Genomic DNA, 17,594 nt, shown 5'->3' on the forward strand with positions numbered 1-17,594 from the left:
ATTCCATTTCTCATAATTGAACTCATCACCTACAAGATTTGTGGCATCTCTAGGTTCGGGGAACCCTTGTGTGGCGGCTTTATAGACACCGATGTCTATAGCCTCTAAGTATGCTTCCATACGAATTTTCCAATAAGGAAAATCGTCACCATCAAAAACGGGAGGAGGTCCATCCCCACCGGACATCGTAACTCTAGCGGTTAAGCTAATCTATGAGCAACAAGGCTCTGATACCAATTGAATGGATCACGATGCCCAAGAGGGGGGTGAATTGGGCTTTTCTAAAAATCAACACTAATTAAAACCTAAGCAATAGCTAAACAAGAGCCCAACTTCACCCCAACAACTAGCACTAAGAAAATAATACTAGAAATGTAACAAGGCTAAAACAATGCTTCAAATACTTGCTAAACAAATACACAAAGTAAAGAACTTGAATTAAGTGCGGAATGTAAAGCAAAGTTTAGAAGACTCCTCCAATTTTTCCCGAGGTATCGAAGAGTCGGCACTCTCCACTAGTCCTCGTTGGAGCACCCGCGCAAGGGTATCGCTCCCCCTTGGTCCTCGCAAGAACCAAGTGCTCACTACGAGATGATCCTTTGCCACTCCGGCGCGGTGGATCCCTCGAGACCGCTTACAAACTTGAGTCGGGTCACCAACAAGATCTTCACGGTGATCACCGAGCTCCCAACGCCACCAAGCCGTCTAGGTGATGCCGATCACCAAGAGTAACAAGCCATAGACTTTCGCTTGACCAAGAGAAGCCTAATGCAAGTGGTGTGTGCTCTAGGTGGCTCTCACTAGCGCTAATGAGGAACAAGCGCGGATTATGATTCTCTAATCTCCTCACTAGGCTTTTGGTGCTTGCAATACTCTACCAAGGTGCTGGAATAAATGTGGAGTGCAAGACTTGAATATGGTGGGTGGAAGGGGTATAAATAGCCCTCACCCACCAACTAGCCGTTACAGGAAACTTGCTGCGCGATGGCGCACCGGACAGTCCGGTGCGCCACCGGTGCGCCAACGGTCACTTCCAACGGCTAGTTCTGACAGCTAGCCGTTGGACTCATGGCGCACCGGACAGTGAACAGTTCACTGTCCGGTGCACACCGGACAGTCCGGTGCGGTGTCCGGTGTGCCACTAAAATTCATTTCCGAAGACTGCGCTCTCGGGTTTCTGCGACTGGGAGAGTCCCTGCCGTGGACCAGCCTGGCCCACCTGGCAGAGGGTGCACCGGACAGTCCGGTGCACACCGGACAGTCCGGTGCCCCAAATCCAGAAACTCTAAGTCTTGTTTTCAGCTGATTTTCAAGTCGGTTTTCGTTCTAACTTTTGTGTGAGTTCTAGAGTGACACCTAGCACTGTATATGAGTGTGATTGAGCACCAACACTACACTAGAACTCTCTTGGTCAAACTACTCATCGACAACCCCTCTTTATAGTACGGCTAAAAGAGAATAAAAGACCTAACTAAATCGCGAGTGTCCACATCTCCTTGACACTCGGACTCCGTAGACTTTCACCTTTTGTTTCGTCGTTTTAGCCGTTGCTTCGAGTTCTTATCTCCTGGATTGTTTTCACCGTTGCAGTACTTCTACCTGTCATGCGACCTAACTTACCATTTGTCTCTGCAAAACACACGTTAGTCACATATAATAATATGTTGTCATTAATCACTAAAACCAACCAGGGGCCTAGATGCTTTCACTTGGCAACTTTCGATGTCCCTTCTCATCATCGCTCTCGAGCAACTTCTCGACCATCTGGGTGCTGCGGCAAGCCTGCCATGGCACTGTTGTAGCATAACAGGCTTGTGGTGGTTGTGGCCGCTGTTAGGCTTATTCGGTTTGAAGTGGATTGATGAGGATTAGAGAGGATTAAATCTCCCCCTATACAAATTTGTATATGATGGGATTTAATCCCCTCCAATTCTCCTCAACCTATCCCTAATCGAATAAGGCCTTAGGAGTCGTTCAGTTGTTTAGGAATGGTGACCTGAATCCATTCCGAGCCGGATTACTTCTTTAATTTATATAAGGTTTGATCAACAAGAAAAATTCCGGAGCTATTTCGGGAGAAACGAACAGAGCTAGTGAGCTCATATCCATGTCTATGTAGTCCTTTTGTTGGAGTGGTTGGCCATGGGTTTGGGAGCTATGTTTTGCCATTGATCTGTGTATGGCTGCAGTGCGTTTATGGGATTAAGTTATTTTGTACATGTTCCTCCTTGTCATGCTTCTCCTCTTTTCATGACGGAAGCTACTGGTTTTGTTTTTGTTTGGACATGTAGTGTAGGGGTTACATTTACAAGGCCACCATTAATTAAGAGCTAGGCTGCATGCTTACGAGGTGATCACTTTTTATTACCGATAAATTAAATTATTTCGAAATATCTGCTGATATACGTGGGGCCTCCACTCCACACCACCACCACACTTGGTCTGCATCGTTAACTGTCTGGACACATGCGCGCTTGGAAGCTTCGTATTCTCTGATTGAACTTTGAAGCAAAAGTGTTTAGAGTTGTTTTTCAAATTGTTGGGGTCGCCCGATGGTAGCTTGGGTCGAAACTTTGAAATTCTGAATTTTTGAAGTCCTTGCTTGTTGAAAGAAACAAGACGGATCTTGCCGGAGTGCATGAGACAATCTGACCGTGAAATAGGATTAAGTCTCTTGGAAAGGTAAAATATTTTTCGCAATCGCTAGTATACTTTAGATCTAAAAGGGAGAACGCATGCCCTCAAAACATGGAGCAAGGTGTGATTTGTTTATTCCATCTTTATGTCAACCGTTTGGTAGCGTGCGGGCGGGTGACATAACAGGAGCAAGGGATCCCTTGTAAACTTTGTCTCATTGGAGTTTGGTGTCGCAACTATCCACAACTGCGCATGCATCAACTCCCATCGAGGCCTCCGCGCATGCATCTGTCTGTAAAACTGCACATGCAATTATAAGTAAATTGCGCATGCATCTTATTGTTGTGTTTCCACTATAAAATTGAAGAAACTAGCCCTCGTTTACTTTCAAAAAATCATTTAAACTATCTCATTGCCCCGGTTAGAAGTACTAAATGGTATATATGGGGCTTAGTTTCTGACTTCTTAGAAACAATCATAAAGATATTTTTGATACACTAAGCCCAAATAAAATATTTAAATCTTGTTAAATTGTATGTATAGAACCTTCTAGATATTAGATTTAGCTCTAGAGAACTGAGAAAGTATCTAGGTAATCTTTAGAATTACCAAAAAAATCTAATCAACAAAATACTTCTAAAAAACTTTCCACAACTAAAACACGAGATTCAATGAACATAAATGTATTAACGATAAAGTATGTGGCATTCATGTCAGTTGTATCTCGTAGCCTTATGAATCAGTATGGGCTGCTCTAACCAAGTTTGAAACAATGGGCGAATCGATGACAGACAAAATGGACCAAAGACCAAACCAAACAGCACCCGGTAAGGTCATTATTCTCGATGAAGGGTTTCACACTATTTCCAAAACTACCATATCAACATTTGTTTCCCATAAAGCTCTCTCATCTCGCATCAGCCATGAAACTCTCGTATCTCTCTTCGTGACTTTCTACACATACAATCTCTTAACTGTATTAATGTTTTAGGAGCTCACAATCTCTTAACTGTATTAATGTTTTAGGAGCTCAGGATGTATGGCGCAATTTCTTAACCGTCTCTTCTACATAGTAAACCGAGCAAGAGGCTCTGGGTTATACAAGCAAGATGATATGACGCTTACCACCAGTGATAGAGGTGACAATGTGCTTTCAATTTTACACTATAATATTTAAAAATTGGATTAGAATTAACCGTCTCTTCTACATAGTAAACCGAGCAAGAGGCTCTGGGTTATACAAGCAAGATGATATGACGCTTACCACCAGTGATAGAGGTGATAATGTGCTTTCAATTTTACACTATAATATTTAAAAATTGGATTAGAATCGAGCTATATTTCTATTTATTTTTGAACTAAAATTTATTTAGAACCCTACCATTTTGTGAAGAAACATTTAGATCACGATCGATTACCACCCCTATCCAGTGACATATACAGTAATTGCCAACGAAAATCCATACATCACAATAAAAGATGGTCAAACACAGAAGATTATACTACTAAGAACCTTGGCTTTAAGTATCCAGAAATGCACAATTATATAGCTAGCATAGAGAGGACATGTTACTTAGATGGGTCTTAAAAAGATTAGGGAAAAAAGGTCCTAGTAATGACTTCATCATCTACTATATGTATAGGGGTATAGTAAGGGGCATCATCCATTCATCCTCGCCATCCTCTTGAAGGGATAGGTAGCTGGGTACCTCATGGAGTAGTAGTACTCTAGTAGTACATGAGCTGCTGCTGCTGCTGGGCGGAAGTTGTGCCGGTGACAGTATTGATGCCCTGGAAGCCGCCATCATAGATGGACTGGCTGGCTCCGCCGCCAATCCCCAATGCAGCGACCTGCTTCAAGGAGTGCTGACCCATTAGGGCTGGGTGGTTCGAGGCCATCTTGCTCAGAGCCAGGCGCTGGTAGGCCAGCAAGTCGGTGGCCGACACTCCAGTGGAGAATGGTGCCAGTGCTGGAGGAGGCAGAGGCAAGGATGCTGTCCCTTGTGGAGTCGGCTTGCTTCCCCAGGAACACTGCAACAAATTGAGGCACAATACTACTTCAGTATTTTGCTGTGATCAATGTGATTCATACAAGTAAACAACTAGATCACATCGTGCATACCTACTGATGACCTTAATAAATGCAAACAATACTTCTATGTTCTGGCTATATTTTCAGGGGATAATGTAGATAAACCAATAATGTAATACTTAGGCATGCTGCTAATGGGTTGTGTTTGTTTGGGTTAACCAGGTGGGTTCTCATTTGATTTAGAAGGGTTGGGGGCAGGATATATATATGAGATATGCGGGGAACCAAGCTAAGGTCAAGAGATGACGCTTAGAATGAATGGATGGTGAGACTCAGTCCCACAGTCAACAGCTAAACGCACCCGAGCTACCTCACCCTCACCCTCGCTGCTCTCTGCTGCACGGTTCGCGCTGGCGGATGATCACCTCGCACGTGTTGCAGCAGCGTCCTTCATCCTCGTCAATAAGCTCTCGTCCGGCGGCTGGGCAGCTACAAGGTAGGTCATGATGAAACCGACTGCCGCTCCACGTCGTCCTCCCCGACTGCCGCTGCGTGTCCATCCACCCCACCTCCTCCTCTCTGATGGCCGCTGCTGTCCATCCACCCCCTCGTCCTCCTCTCTGATGGCCTCTGCTGTCAGCGACCAACTACACGAGACAGAACAGGAGAGGAACAGTAGGGAGAAAGGGAAGCACGAGGAGGAAGAACAGAGGGACTGTAGTATTTTCTTATCAATGATACTAGGGTTTCTTTCACCCAACCGGCATACATGTATGCCTTACAAGGCCTCGGACTCAGTTAACCCACTCGCGGCCCATAACTCTCACATTTGGCTTGCGCTTGCGACGGCCCAGTAGATAATCAGCTCCTTCGCTTGCTTGTGCTGGCACTGTATTTCCCTTGGTGCTGACAATTCCCTCCCCATGAATGGCCGCTTGTCCCCAAGCGGGTGCAGACGGAAAACGCTGTTGCAGAGCCACTTCATCTTCCCATGTTGCTAATGCATCATCTTGCTCGGACCACCGGATCTTGACTTGTTCCACCGGCCGGCTGCCACGAATAATTGTCCGCCGTGCGATGATCTGACTAGGAATCTGTAAGTCAGTATGTGGTGATGGTAATGTAGAGCTCACCCTTGTTGCCGGTTTCACGCTCGGCTTCAGTTGCGAGACATGGAAAACAGGATGGATGTGTGCGGACGGTGGCAACTCCAGTTTATAAGCCACGCTGCCCACCCGCTGCACGACACGAAAGGGACCAAAATATTTGTAGGAGAGCTTGTGGTTAGCACGTACCGCCACCGAACTTTGAACGTACGGCTGTAGTTTGAGGTAAACCATGTCACCAATGGAGAAGACCCGGTCAGAACGGCGCTTATCGGCCTGATGCTTCATCCGTTGCTGAGCTCGCAATAGATGTTGGCGGACTGCTTGAGTCATCAGTTCCCTCTGCGACAACCAGGACTGCAAGTCTTGCACCGAAGCAGCATCAGTCGGGGACAGACCTAGAGTGCGTGGTGTACGCCCATAAAGCACTTCAAAAGGAGTAGTCCCCAATGATGAATGAAACGAAGTATTGTACCAATACTCTGCCAGCGGTAACCATTTTACCCAATGAGTAGGATGAGAACTGACAAAACAGCGCAGGAATGTTTCGAGACACTGATTTACTCATTCTGTTTGACCATCAGACTGTGGATGGTATGAAGTGCTCATGTGCAAAGTTGTGCCGGACAGCTTGAATAACTCTTGCCATAAGGTGCTGGTGAAGATACGGTCACGATCCGAGACGATGGTTTCAGGTAGGCCATGAAGACGATACACCGAATCAATAAACACTTGAGCTACTTTCAGAGCTGTGAATGGATGGGAAAGGGCAATGAAGTGACTGAACTTTGAGAATGTGTCCACTACCACCAAAATGCAGTCTGACTTGCCAGACTTGGGTAAGCCTTCAATAAAATCCATGGAGATAACTTGCCAAGCGTGTGATGGAACCTTGAGTGGCTGTAATAAACCAGGGTACCGAGACCGATCTGGTTTGGCGCGGGAGCAGATTTCACATGAACGGACAAAATCCCGAACAACAGACTTCATGGATGGCCAGGCAAACAACTGTTTAACGCGTCGATAAGTAACTGGGAAGCCGGAATGGCCACCAACAGCACTGTCGTGGAGCGAAGATATTACCTTCTGTTGGAGAGCCAAGTTATTGCCCAACCATAGTCTGCCTTTGTACTTCATAAGCCCAAGCTGCAGAGTATAATTGCCTGAGGTGCCAGAACCTGCAGTCAACTCAGTTAAAAGCTTCATTGCCTGGGAGTCTTGTTGGTAACACTGTTGTATGTCAGTCAGCCAGCGCAGAGAACTCACGGTGATAGCAGCAAATTCAACAGAATCATGGGGGCGCCGAGAGAGAGCATCTGCCGCGCTATTATCAGAGCCTTTTTTGTAAACCACCTGATACTGGAGTCCAAGGAGCTTGGTGAAGACTTTCTGTTGCCATGGAGTTTTCAATTTTTGCTCATTGAGGTGGGAGAGACTCCGATGATCAGTGTAAATAATGAAGGGGGCGTGTTGAAGGTATGATCGCCAGTGGTCGACGGCGAGCAACACAGCAAGATACTCCTTCTCATACACAGACAAGCCCATATGTTTAATTCCCAACGGTTTGCTGACAAAGGCAAGAGGGTGACTGTCCTGTAGCAATACAGCACCTACTCCAAAACCAGAAGCATCAGTTTCCAGAGCAAAAGGCTTGTCAAAATTGGGAAGAGCCAACACTGGGGCAGCAGATAAAGCTTGCTGCAGCCGAGTGAAGGCAGAAGCGTGTTCAGAAGTCCAGACAAACACTGAGTTTTTCTTGAGTAAGTTGGTGAGAGGCTTAGCAATCACACCGAAATTTCTAACGAACTTCCGGTAATATCCGGCCAACCCCAAAAATCCCCGTAATTCCTTACAGTTACGTGGTTGTGGCCAGGAAGATACTGCTGCCACTTTTGCAGGATCTGTGGCGACGCCAGCTTTGCTAATCACATGCCCAAGGTAGGCAATATTTTGTTGAGCCCATGAGCACTTGGACAATTTAATCTGCCACTGGTCTTGTTTCAACAGCTGCAAGACCCACTCCAAATGAATGAGATGATTATCCCAAGTGTCGCTGTACACTAATATATCGTCGAAAAATACAAGGACACACTTGCGTAACAAGGGTTGCAAGGTTTTGTTCATAGCTCCTTGGAAGGTGGCGGGTGCGCCTGTGAGTCCGAATGCCATCACACGAAATTCAAAGTGACCATGATGGGTCTGGAATGCTGTTTTATATTGATCCTGAGGTGCCATGCGTATTTGGTGGAAGCCAGCTCGGAGGTCCAGAGTAGAAAACCACGCAGCACCGTGTAATTCATCCAAAAACTCGTCGATGACAGGAACAGGAAATTTTGTTTTGGCAGTCAAGGCGTTGAGATGTCGATAATCCACACAGAAACGGTATGTATTATCTTTCTTGCGCACCAAAATTACTGAAGAAGCAAACAGACTCTTACTGTGTTGAATGATATCTGATTCTAGCATCTCAGTGACTTGTTTCTCAATCTCTGTCTTGAGGGCTGGAGCGTACCGATAAGGACGCATTTGCACGGGACGAGCATCTGGAACTAGAGGAATGTGGTGATCACAATCTCTTGCGGGCGGAAGGCCTTTAGGTAATTCAAACACTGAAGAGTACTGGTCCAATAATGCTTGTAAGCCGGCTGGAAGTGATTGGATCATGTCTTGTTCCTTTGTTGAGAAGTCACTGAGACTGCACAGTTGGATAAACGAGCCTTGACTGTCTGATGTCTTCACCCCATAGAGCTTGATGTAAGAATTTCCCACCGGAATAGAGACCCACTTGTCCAGCCAATGCACCATCATTGGGCTATTTGTTGCCAACCAATCCATGCCAAGCACTACGTCGTACTGAGTTAAATCCAATACCCGGAATGTAGCGGTGAACTGGTAACCTTGAAGGGACCACACTGTGTCAACCAATGCAGATTCACAAGTCATTTGGGCGCCATTTGCCACACGGACCAGCAATGGTTGTGGCAAGGAAGTAAGATTGGAACATTGATTTGCAATGGTGGAGCTAATAAATGAAATTGAGCTGCCGGAATCAAGCAGGATGAGCACCGAGAGACCACAAACTTCGCCCACAAAACGCATTGTTTTCATTTGAGGCACCTGAGCAATTGCTGAATACGATAACTGAAAGCTGTTGAGCTGAATGTCCTCGAGCTTTTCAGAAAGGGCCTCTTCAGACGGTTCTGGAAATTGATCCCAAAGTTCTTCCACGAGGTGCAGCTGGACTGAATCTGGGCATTGATGACCGCGGGTATAAGGTGACCCACACTTGTAGCATAACCCTTGAGCCTTCCGATACACATAGACTGAAGCAAGACGATCACCACTCCCAGGTGGCTGAACAGAGTGCAGAGACTTGTGTTCTTGTGGCCGAACAGGAGTTGTAGCACCAGCCTTGGGTGGAGAAGGTAGAGGTAGGGGACCTCTATTGTAAGACCTTCCCAGTGGTATATAATCCATCTTCTTATACTCCGGCTTCTTGGCTGTGGCGCCGATTTCCTCCTGCAATTGCGCAAGAACGTAGGCAGTATCCAAATCCTTGTGTCGCTGAATCATGACCATAGATTTAATGTCAAAACGAAGACCATCTAGAAACCTCATGGTGTAATACAGGGGGTCTGACATGGTTTGATAACTATTTAACTGATCGACCAGCTGGGCAAATTGATCCACATACTCAACTACTGTTCCCTGTTGCTTGATATGAAATAGCTGGCGAACTAATAGAGCGTGTTGATCCTTCCCAAAACGTTCTCTCAACATGTGGACAAAGTCGACCCACGAAGCAGTGCTCAACTGGTGCTCTACAGATTGCCACCAGCGAGCAGCTGCTCCAGAGAAATGCATGGTGGCTACCTTAATCCAAACTGAGGAACTCACTGCATACATAACAAAATAATCCTCACAACGGCGCTGCCAGAGCTTAGGGTTTTCGCCGTCGAAACATGGGAAGTTCAATCTAGGCAGTTTACCCAAATCAGAATGCAGTGGTGACTCATGAGCTACATGTTCAGAGCTATCATGCCATGGATCCATGTGCGAATATGGAAGGGAAAAACAGCAATCAGCCGTACCATTGTGCAGGAGATGGGTTTGAGCAAATACATGCCCAAATCCATGCTCCCGACGTTGATGATCCACGCGGTGCCCTTGAGGGCCGTCTGCTGCAGATGGCCGCGCCGGGGCCGAAGGGTTGGGGCCCAGCACGCCAGCAGCATGGTGTAGGGGTGGGAGCGGAAGACGAGTTGGTGGAGCCGATGATTTGGCGAAATCCCCGCGCAGCTTCTCCACCGAGTACTTGATGTCGTCGACCGCAGCTTCGACGAAGGGACGCCAGGACTCGAACGCCGCCGTGGCGGACTCGAGCGCCCCGACGCGTGTCGCCGCCGCCGCCTCCACCGCATCCAGGCGAGTCGAAGTAGCCGCCATCTGGATCTCGAGATCGGAACGTGGCACCGAAGAACTTGCGTTGGCCACCTGCGCCTCCAGTGCTTGGATCGACGCTGAATTTTGGGTCACCGTGGTCTCCAATGTACGCCAGCGTGCGTCCTGCGCTACCAGGCGGTCGCTGATATCCCGGAGGATGCACGATTGCTCCTCAATTGCCGTGTGCAGATTTGGTTCCATGGCGCCCGTCCTCTTGGCGCGGCGAGTGTAGTATCCGTGCGCCAGCCCCAAGCACCGGTGTCTCCGATACCAATTTGTCAGCGACCAACTACACGAGACAGAACAGGAGAGGAACAGTAGGGAGAAAGGGAAGCACGAGGAGGAAGAACAGAGGGACTGTAGTATTTTCTTATCAATGATACTAGGGTTTCTTTCACCCAACCGGCATACATGTATGCCTTACAAGGCCTGGGACTCAGTTAACCCACTCGCGGCCCATAACTCTCACATTTGGCTTGCGCTTGCGACGGCCCAGTAGATGATCAGCTCCTTCGCTTGCTTGTGCTGGCACTGTATTTCCCTTGGTGCTGACATCTGCGCATACACCATGCTTCCTGATGCCGCTTCCCCGCTAGCAAATTTTGGTCAATGTAGGTGGGTTTGGGTTGTATCTACTTGGGTTGGGTGAATTTTTTCAGTGGGTTGTGTTGGGTTGGGTGCTAGACTGCTAGGAGGTTTGGAGTGGCTTGCAAGGTTGAGTCCTGCTGTGGGGTGGGGTTGGAAAAGGAATGAGTTTTGACCCAAAAGCAAGCCTAGTAATACTACCGTTACCCACCAACAGTATTATTCTATTGTAAAGTTGACCGAGGAACTTTCAGGATTTTATTGGATCCTAATCTACTCTCCGTTACCAAGGAAATGTGAAAACATGAACCAAAGATACCTTTATCTGCCTCCCGCCAATAAGTTGGCCATTACCCATCTGAATTGCCAATGCAGCCTCCTCATGGGTGCTGTACCTCACAAAGCCAAAGCCTTTATCACGAGTTACACGGACTTCCTCAATTGAACCAGCCCCCAGTGAATGGAAAAACAGGCGCACATCATTCATGGTAGCCTGAAAATAAAATAAAAAAAGAGAAGACAAATCTATACTACTCCTATAAGACTCCAACGAGGGCGTCCACCAGGCACCATGCCCCCGCCTGCCCCCGCTCGGCGCGATGCTCGCCCCTGCGCTTGCCTCGCCCCCGCGACGCACGCCACGATGCCCCCGGCCGCTCGTGATGCCCGCCCCTGCGTCCGCCCTATCCCCGCGACGCACGCCGCGGTTCCCCCGCCCTCTCATGATGTCCCGCCATCGCCGGACGCGGGCGTCCGCATCCTCCGCTTACCCAGCGTGCTTGCCTAGATCTATGTCAACAAAACCCACCTGCCTTGCTTGCGACGACCGAACCTCCCGCCTCACCCGGACGCGGGCGTCCGCATCCTTCGCTCTCGCCCCGTGCGATGGCTTCGCACCAGCCGCCGCCCAACCTTCGCTCTCGCCCCGTGCGATGGCTTCACACCAGCCGCCGCCCAACCTTCGCTCTCGCCCCACCTCCCTCGGACACGGTGGTGAGGCGGGATTGGCGTACGCGGGAGCAGTAGGCGAGAGAGAGGGAAAGGTGTGTCGTGGAGGAGGACATGGAGGTCACCGAATAGGAAGAAAGGGGAGTCGTGGACTCTGATGTGGAGGGTTTCAACATTGCTTTAGCAGACCTAGATCCAGTTCGAGGTGACCTTTTCTGTTCTTTTATGCATTTCCAGAAATGGTGAAATTTCTCCACATTCCACTACAAAGTTGAATTGTATTATTGCATAGTTTTTTTGGTCGATCCGTGCTCACACCGTTCCTAGCTCCAGACTTATAGCTCTCTCACTTTTCTGGCCGCTTGTACTCCACTCCACTCCACTTTTTTTGTTTCGCCAAAATCTAAACCTGATCGCCATACCAAACTAGAAATTAGCATAGCACTGAATTGCATCTAGCTACATTAAATAGCAATTTAGCCAACTGGTCAATGGTCACAAGGCTCACGGGGAAGGAGCCACGGAGATCATCCATTCCAGTAACAACTAAAAATAAAGCAGTAATCAATCTTGGTCAGTTGTTTTCTCAGGCAAACAGTTAACCGAGACATTATGGAATTATAAAATTTCTTCTTTCTTAAGTAAACTTACATACTATAAACTTCTACTAATATGTTTTTACCCTTGGCATAAGCTGGTTTGCCGCTCGTACAACAATACCTGTCTTAGTTTGAGAAATTAGTTATGGACCTCATGCCAAAATACTGGGAATAGTGCATATGTTTCTTCAGTTGATGATTTGCTTGGTGATGAACCTATTGTTGATACAAGTGTCACTACTCAGCAAACTTATCCTATCATCAACGCCATACAGGTACCAAGCCTATGAGCTGATCCATGCCATATAGGCCATGCTTGGTGCCGCTGGCGCTGTCATCCCAGAGGCCTGCAACAAGTTTGGCGCTAACTGCGACCCTTAGGCCGTTTCGTTCAAGGTCCTAACCACCACCTCTCAGAATTATCATACCACTTCAGTAGCCTTTTTCCCTTTCTCAGATATATATGTCATTGCGTTTATTTAAAAGCAAAATAGAAGACACCAAAGGTTTCATATTTTTTAATTGGTAGAGATAGTGTAGCAGTACTGTAATCTGAAAGTATGAACTAAAAGCTCATGGATGGTGTCTGTCACCTGAACGCATGCAGACTGATACTCTACTCCTGGATGACAATACTAAACTACTTCGGCAACAACATTCCCATCAACGGATCTATGTCTGGCTGTCATCGCGAAGATCATCCTCGTCATCGGTGCCCCAGTGGGCCCTTTAACATCCTAGGCCTGGCCAACGACCCCTACCAAACTGCCATCCTCAAGGTGAAGGAGATCAAGAACGGCCGACTGGCCATGTTCTCCATGTTCGCCTTCTTCATCTAAGCCTATGTCACCGACGAAGGCCCCCGTGTAGAACCTCGCCAAGCAGAAGGTTCTTCTTGAGGGTGTTGGTCAGTTCAGCTTTGCACTGACGGTCTGTCGACATTATCAATGAATCCACGCTATAATTGTCTTTAACTATAATGGTTCTTGGTATTGCAGAGACGTACAACAAGTTGCAAAACGACCATATTACAGCAAAAGAACGACTTTAGTAAGTTTGATCCATTTATATATTATGAGTTAGCTTCGATCGACAAAATTGTGTGCTTATATTTGCAGGTAAGAGCATGGTACTAATATGGCATGTTGTGTTTAGTGGAAACCTCCCTATCTTGAGGTTTCTTCTTGATCATGGTGATGATCTCCATGAAGAAGGCAGCCTGGAAGGTCATGACAGGTTCACCGTTCTACATATAGCTACAGAGAAAGATATAATGTAGACTCATATTTTCTATTATTTATGTTGCTTATTCTGTTAATCAATAAACTGCATGCAATTTTTTGTTTATAACTATTTTTAGAAAAAAACATACTTCATGTGCAAAACATTGCCTGGCGAATTTTCATGCTTTACTTGTATATTTGTGGATCATACTATGTTCTTGTAACTACAGTTTAATGTCAGTGGAACACAAACACATGAAGTTGTTCTGATAACGATAATCCTTCTTGAATAATTCCTATATGTAAGTTAGCATAGCATGTGTGTGGGTGTTTGTTTTCTTAGTAGTGGCAATGGTTTATTCTTTTTTTTGCCATCCTGTTAGTATTTTGTAGTTCATTATCAAGTATCAACCTATCTCTTTGCTTTGTCTAATCCGAGATCAAGGACTTCCTTCTGACCGTGAGGAGGAAGGATGCCCGATCAGTGAAGGTCAAGAGGATCAAGGATGTTGTTAAATTCAAGGTATGTTGATCCAAGTACTTGTACACCCTCTACGTCTTTGATGCTGAGAAAGCAAACAAGTTGAAGCAATCTCTTCCCTTAGATAGCGCAGCTTTAATTGACATGATATTGTTTCTATTCTGGTATATGAAAACTTCATTTTGGTAGTATTGTCTTTTTGGTTGGATTGGTGTCATTTTCTTTGTTTTAAGTTTCTGTCAATTAGCGGTTCCAGTGAAATATGTGATTGGCTTAAGGAAGACTGGTTTTAGCTTCAAGTCAACTAACATGTCATTCTCGATTAATGGGTGGCTTGTGGCTAAAACTAATTTTGAGAACCATCCATGATGGCCAATAATAGCTATGAGATCCGAGGGACTTGTATGATCACTTTTTTCAGTTTCTTTTCTGAATCAATTTTGAGAACCATCCATGATGGCCAATAATAGCTGTGAGATCCGAGGTGTTAGTCATAGACGTCGCTTGTGCCAGCGGCTCTTGTCGAAGTAAGAGGAGCGTGTAGCAGTTTGTTGTACTACGCTGACGGCTCCAACGAAGAACCTCGACAGCTAGCGTCGCGCCGACGATAGCGGCAGCCACCACGGGCGGTGGCACTAGCAAATCTGAATCAAGCTAACCAACACAAATATCTGACATTACTATGATAAGAGTATCTAAGTGCACTATTAAATTGATCTATGTTTGAATAAATATCTTATTTAAACAATATTTATTTGTGCCTCTGCAGTTACCCAAATGGTGCATTGCCTGATATCATAATTGGACATAAGTTTCAGAGATATCGTCTAAGTCTTCTGGTTGGTTTAAACTGTCACTGGCATAAGGCCATAACACCTCTGTTGTCTGAATGTTTATATTTCATTCACCTATATACTATTTATTGACTCAATCATTGTAGCAAAAAAAATTAATTGCATTGGCAAATATGATTTTCTTATATTCTCTAGCAGATGTTTAAGGTATGTAAACCTAAACTTTTAAAAGATGCTAACGAGAGCATATAGCGATAAATAGTGCTTTTGTACCTCAATGTATCTTTATTACATTTTGGTTAGCTCCGTAGCAAAGCACGGGCATATACCTATTAGACAATAAAAAGAAAGCTAACAAAAAAGGTAAGAGCAAATAGAAAGCCAAACACAAGCACAGTAAACATAGACAGCAGCCGTTCCATTGGAAGAGTAATACCTCGTGAGGAAGATTGCCAACATAAACAGTAGTAAACTGAGGGTTATTTTCAGGACCATCATCATTTGGATTCTCTTTTCCAGATTCTGCAGAACATTATAAAAGATTAAAAGGTGTTGCTGGAATGCTGGTCAATTTCAAGCCATAACTGTGACATGTACGGCTTGTACCAAATTCCGGCTTCTGCCAAATTCCCATCTTACATATGAATCAAAATTGTACTCCATCCCAAAAAACTTGACATCCTAGGATTTTTCAGATATATTAGTATCGAGGGAAATTAGTAAATGACCATGGTACCCTATTTATTAGGAAGTGTTTTCCCTTGAAACAGGGCTGTCACTTCGGTAACCTTCCACAGTGCACGCAAAATTAAGGAGCCGATTGCAGGCATGCAGATTAGTTAGCATGCTTGGATCTAATTAGACCCCACAATTAAAGTGGATAGACTCATTATGTATAGTGGGCTAGACCAAGTTTTTTTGGACAATCTTTGAAATTTAATACTAGGATGTCATTTTTTGGGGACTGAGGGAGTAAAAACTAAGGTTAGAATGTACTCTATCCATTCCAAATTATAGTTCACTTTAGCTCTGTCCTAAGTCGGACTTCTCTAACTGCGACCACGGTTGTTGGAAAATGCACAAACAACTACAACATCAAATTATTTTCATTAAATTCTCCATGGAACTTCTTGATAGTGCATTTATTTGAACTTGTAGCCTTGATCACTGATTTCAAGTCGGGCGACCAGCTAGTCGACCGACAGGACCGACCAGGCGCCTAATCGCGATTAGGTCGACTAATCGGTTCTGGTCGTCCCTAGTCGTCCTATGTATATTCCTAGGCATATGAGCCATATATATATATATAATTAGAAGTTTGGAACTGAATTACTGAAATATAACAGTAGCAGGCTAGCATCAATGCAGCATAAGTGAAACCAGTGAATAAAACCGGCAGCATGAAACTCTGAACATGTCAACAGATAGAGGTCAAGTCACTACTAGGCACTAGATATGTGCTACTGCTGGACTGATGGAAACTGGTAAGAATAACATCATTGGTGCTGCTGGACTGGTGGGATAAACTGGTCGCTGCTATGAAGCTAAGAACTATTGAAGTAAGGCAATAGAACATAGAAGTATAGAATACTAGATGAGCAGGGCCAGGGCAGACTGCAAACAAATGGGTACTGCTACGCAGAATGCAAAACTGCAGAGTGCAGACAAGGGGGAAGGAGGGGAGCAGGGATGACCTTCGGATGATGAGCTCATCTTGTGCCTTGTAGATGAGCAGGGGGCAGGGATGGCCTTCAAGGATGAGCTGCACGCCGGCGCTGGTGGACGGTGGAGAGCCCTGGAGGCTGGAGCAGCCGCCGTCGGCAGAGGACAGAAAGTTTAGGAGAGGGGCGCAGGCACAGGGGAGGCTTTAGGGTTTAAGGGCGCCAACAGATTTATGCGGCTACTGGGCCCAAAAAACGGTGAAGCCCAATAGCACATCTAGCCCGCCGCGCACTGGTCGACCAGATATGGCTAATCGGACGACTAGTCGGACGCCTAATCGACGACAAGGACGACCAGAAAAACAAATCACGTCGTCCCCCTGGTCGGCCACTTACAGGCGATCAGCCTGACTAATCGCGATTAATCGCGATTAATCGGACGATTTGTAAACAGAGGTATGGACCTCAATCTAATGAAGCCAAGATTCAGTTTCTGCAAGAGCTGAGACAAATTAGAGCAGCTTGTCAGGGTCCTTGGATGATTTCTGGGAATTTCAATCTCATATTGCAGGCCGAGGATAAAAACAACTCGCATATTAATCGGGCTATGATGGGTCGATTCACAAAATTGGTAGATGATCTAGCTCTTAAAGAGATTCGACTACACGGGCGCAAGTTTACTTGGTCTAATCAGCCGAATCAGCCTACTCTTGTCAAGCTTGATAGAGTGCTATGCTCTATTGACTAGGAGGAATTGTTCCCTAATGCAATGTTACAAAGTGCAGCTTCTGAAGATTCTGGTCACTGTCCTTTATTATTGGGTTTCAGAGATAACAAAGATGTTAAAAGGCGTTTTCATTTTGAATCCTTCTGGACAAAGATTGAAGGGTTTCTTGAAGTGGTGCAGAATGCTTGGAGTTCTGTTCCTATTGGCCAATGTCCATTTTCCACTTTTGATTTAAAACTCAAAGGTGGGACACATTGAGACTCGGTTGCATCTTGCTAGAGACTTGATCCATCAGCTTGAGATTGCGCAGGAGGAAGACGCGCAGCAAGGTGGAGTACTGGGCGTCGAGGGCCAGGGG

General features: G+C 45.9%; 1 protein-coding gene and 1 long non-coding RNA gene across 5 annotated transcripts in view; one reads left to right on the plus strand and one right to left on the minus strand.

Moving 5' to 3' along the window:
• Positions 1-2,649: 2,649 nt before the first annotated feature.
• Positions 2,650-17,594, minus strand: part of LOC103642159 (oligouridylate-binding protein 1) — a 117,513-nt gene continuing 102,568 nt past the window's right edge. Inside the window, exons 12-14 of one of the 4 annotated variants that reach the window (XM_035963582.1) lie at positions 15,285-15,370; positions 11,123-11,296; positions 4,050-4,668 (exon numbers count right to left, since the gene is read on the minus strand). In XM_035963582.1, the coding sequence (XP_035819475.1) occupies positions 11,287-11,296; positions 15,285-15,370 (96 nt within the window). In that variant the 3' untranslated portion in view covers positions 4,050-4,668; positions 11,123-11,286. Of the gene's footprint in view, positions 2,938-4,049; positions 4,669-11,122; positions 11,297-15,024; positions 15,178-15,284; positions 15,371-17,594 lie in introns of those variants that run through there. The other 3 variants (XM_035963581.1, XM_035963579.1, XM_035963580.1) reach the window with 3 other exon arrangements.
• On the plus strand, positions 12,615-15,033 carry LOC103642160 (uncharacterized). The gene is made up of 4 exons (XR_560684.4): positions 12,615-12,746; positions 12,958-13,257; positions 13,349-14,096; positions 14,824-15,033. It is a non-coding gene; the product is annotated as an uncharacterized lncRNA (long non-coding RNA).

This window comes from Zea mays, chromosome 10, assembly GCF_902167145.1.
Source record: "Zea mays cultivar B73 chromosome 10, Zm-B73-REFERENCE-NAM-5.0, whole genome shotgun sequence".
NCBI classification, from domain to species: domain Eukaryota; kingdom Viridiplantae; phylum Streptophyta; class Magnoliopsida; order Poales; family Poaceae; genus Zea; species Zea mays.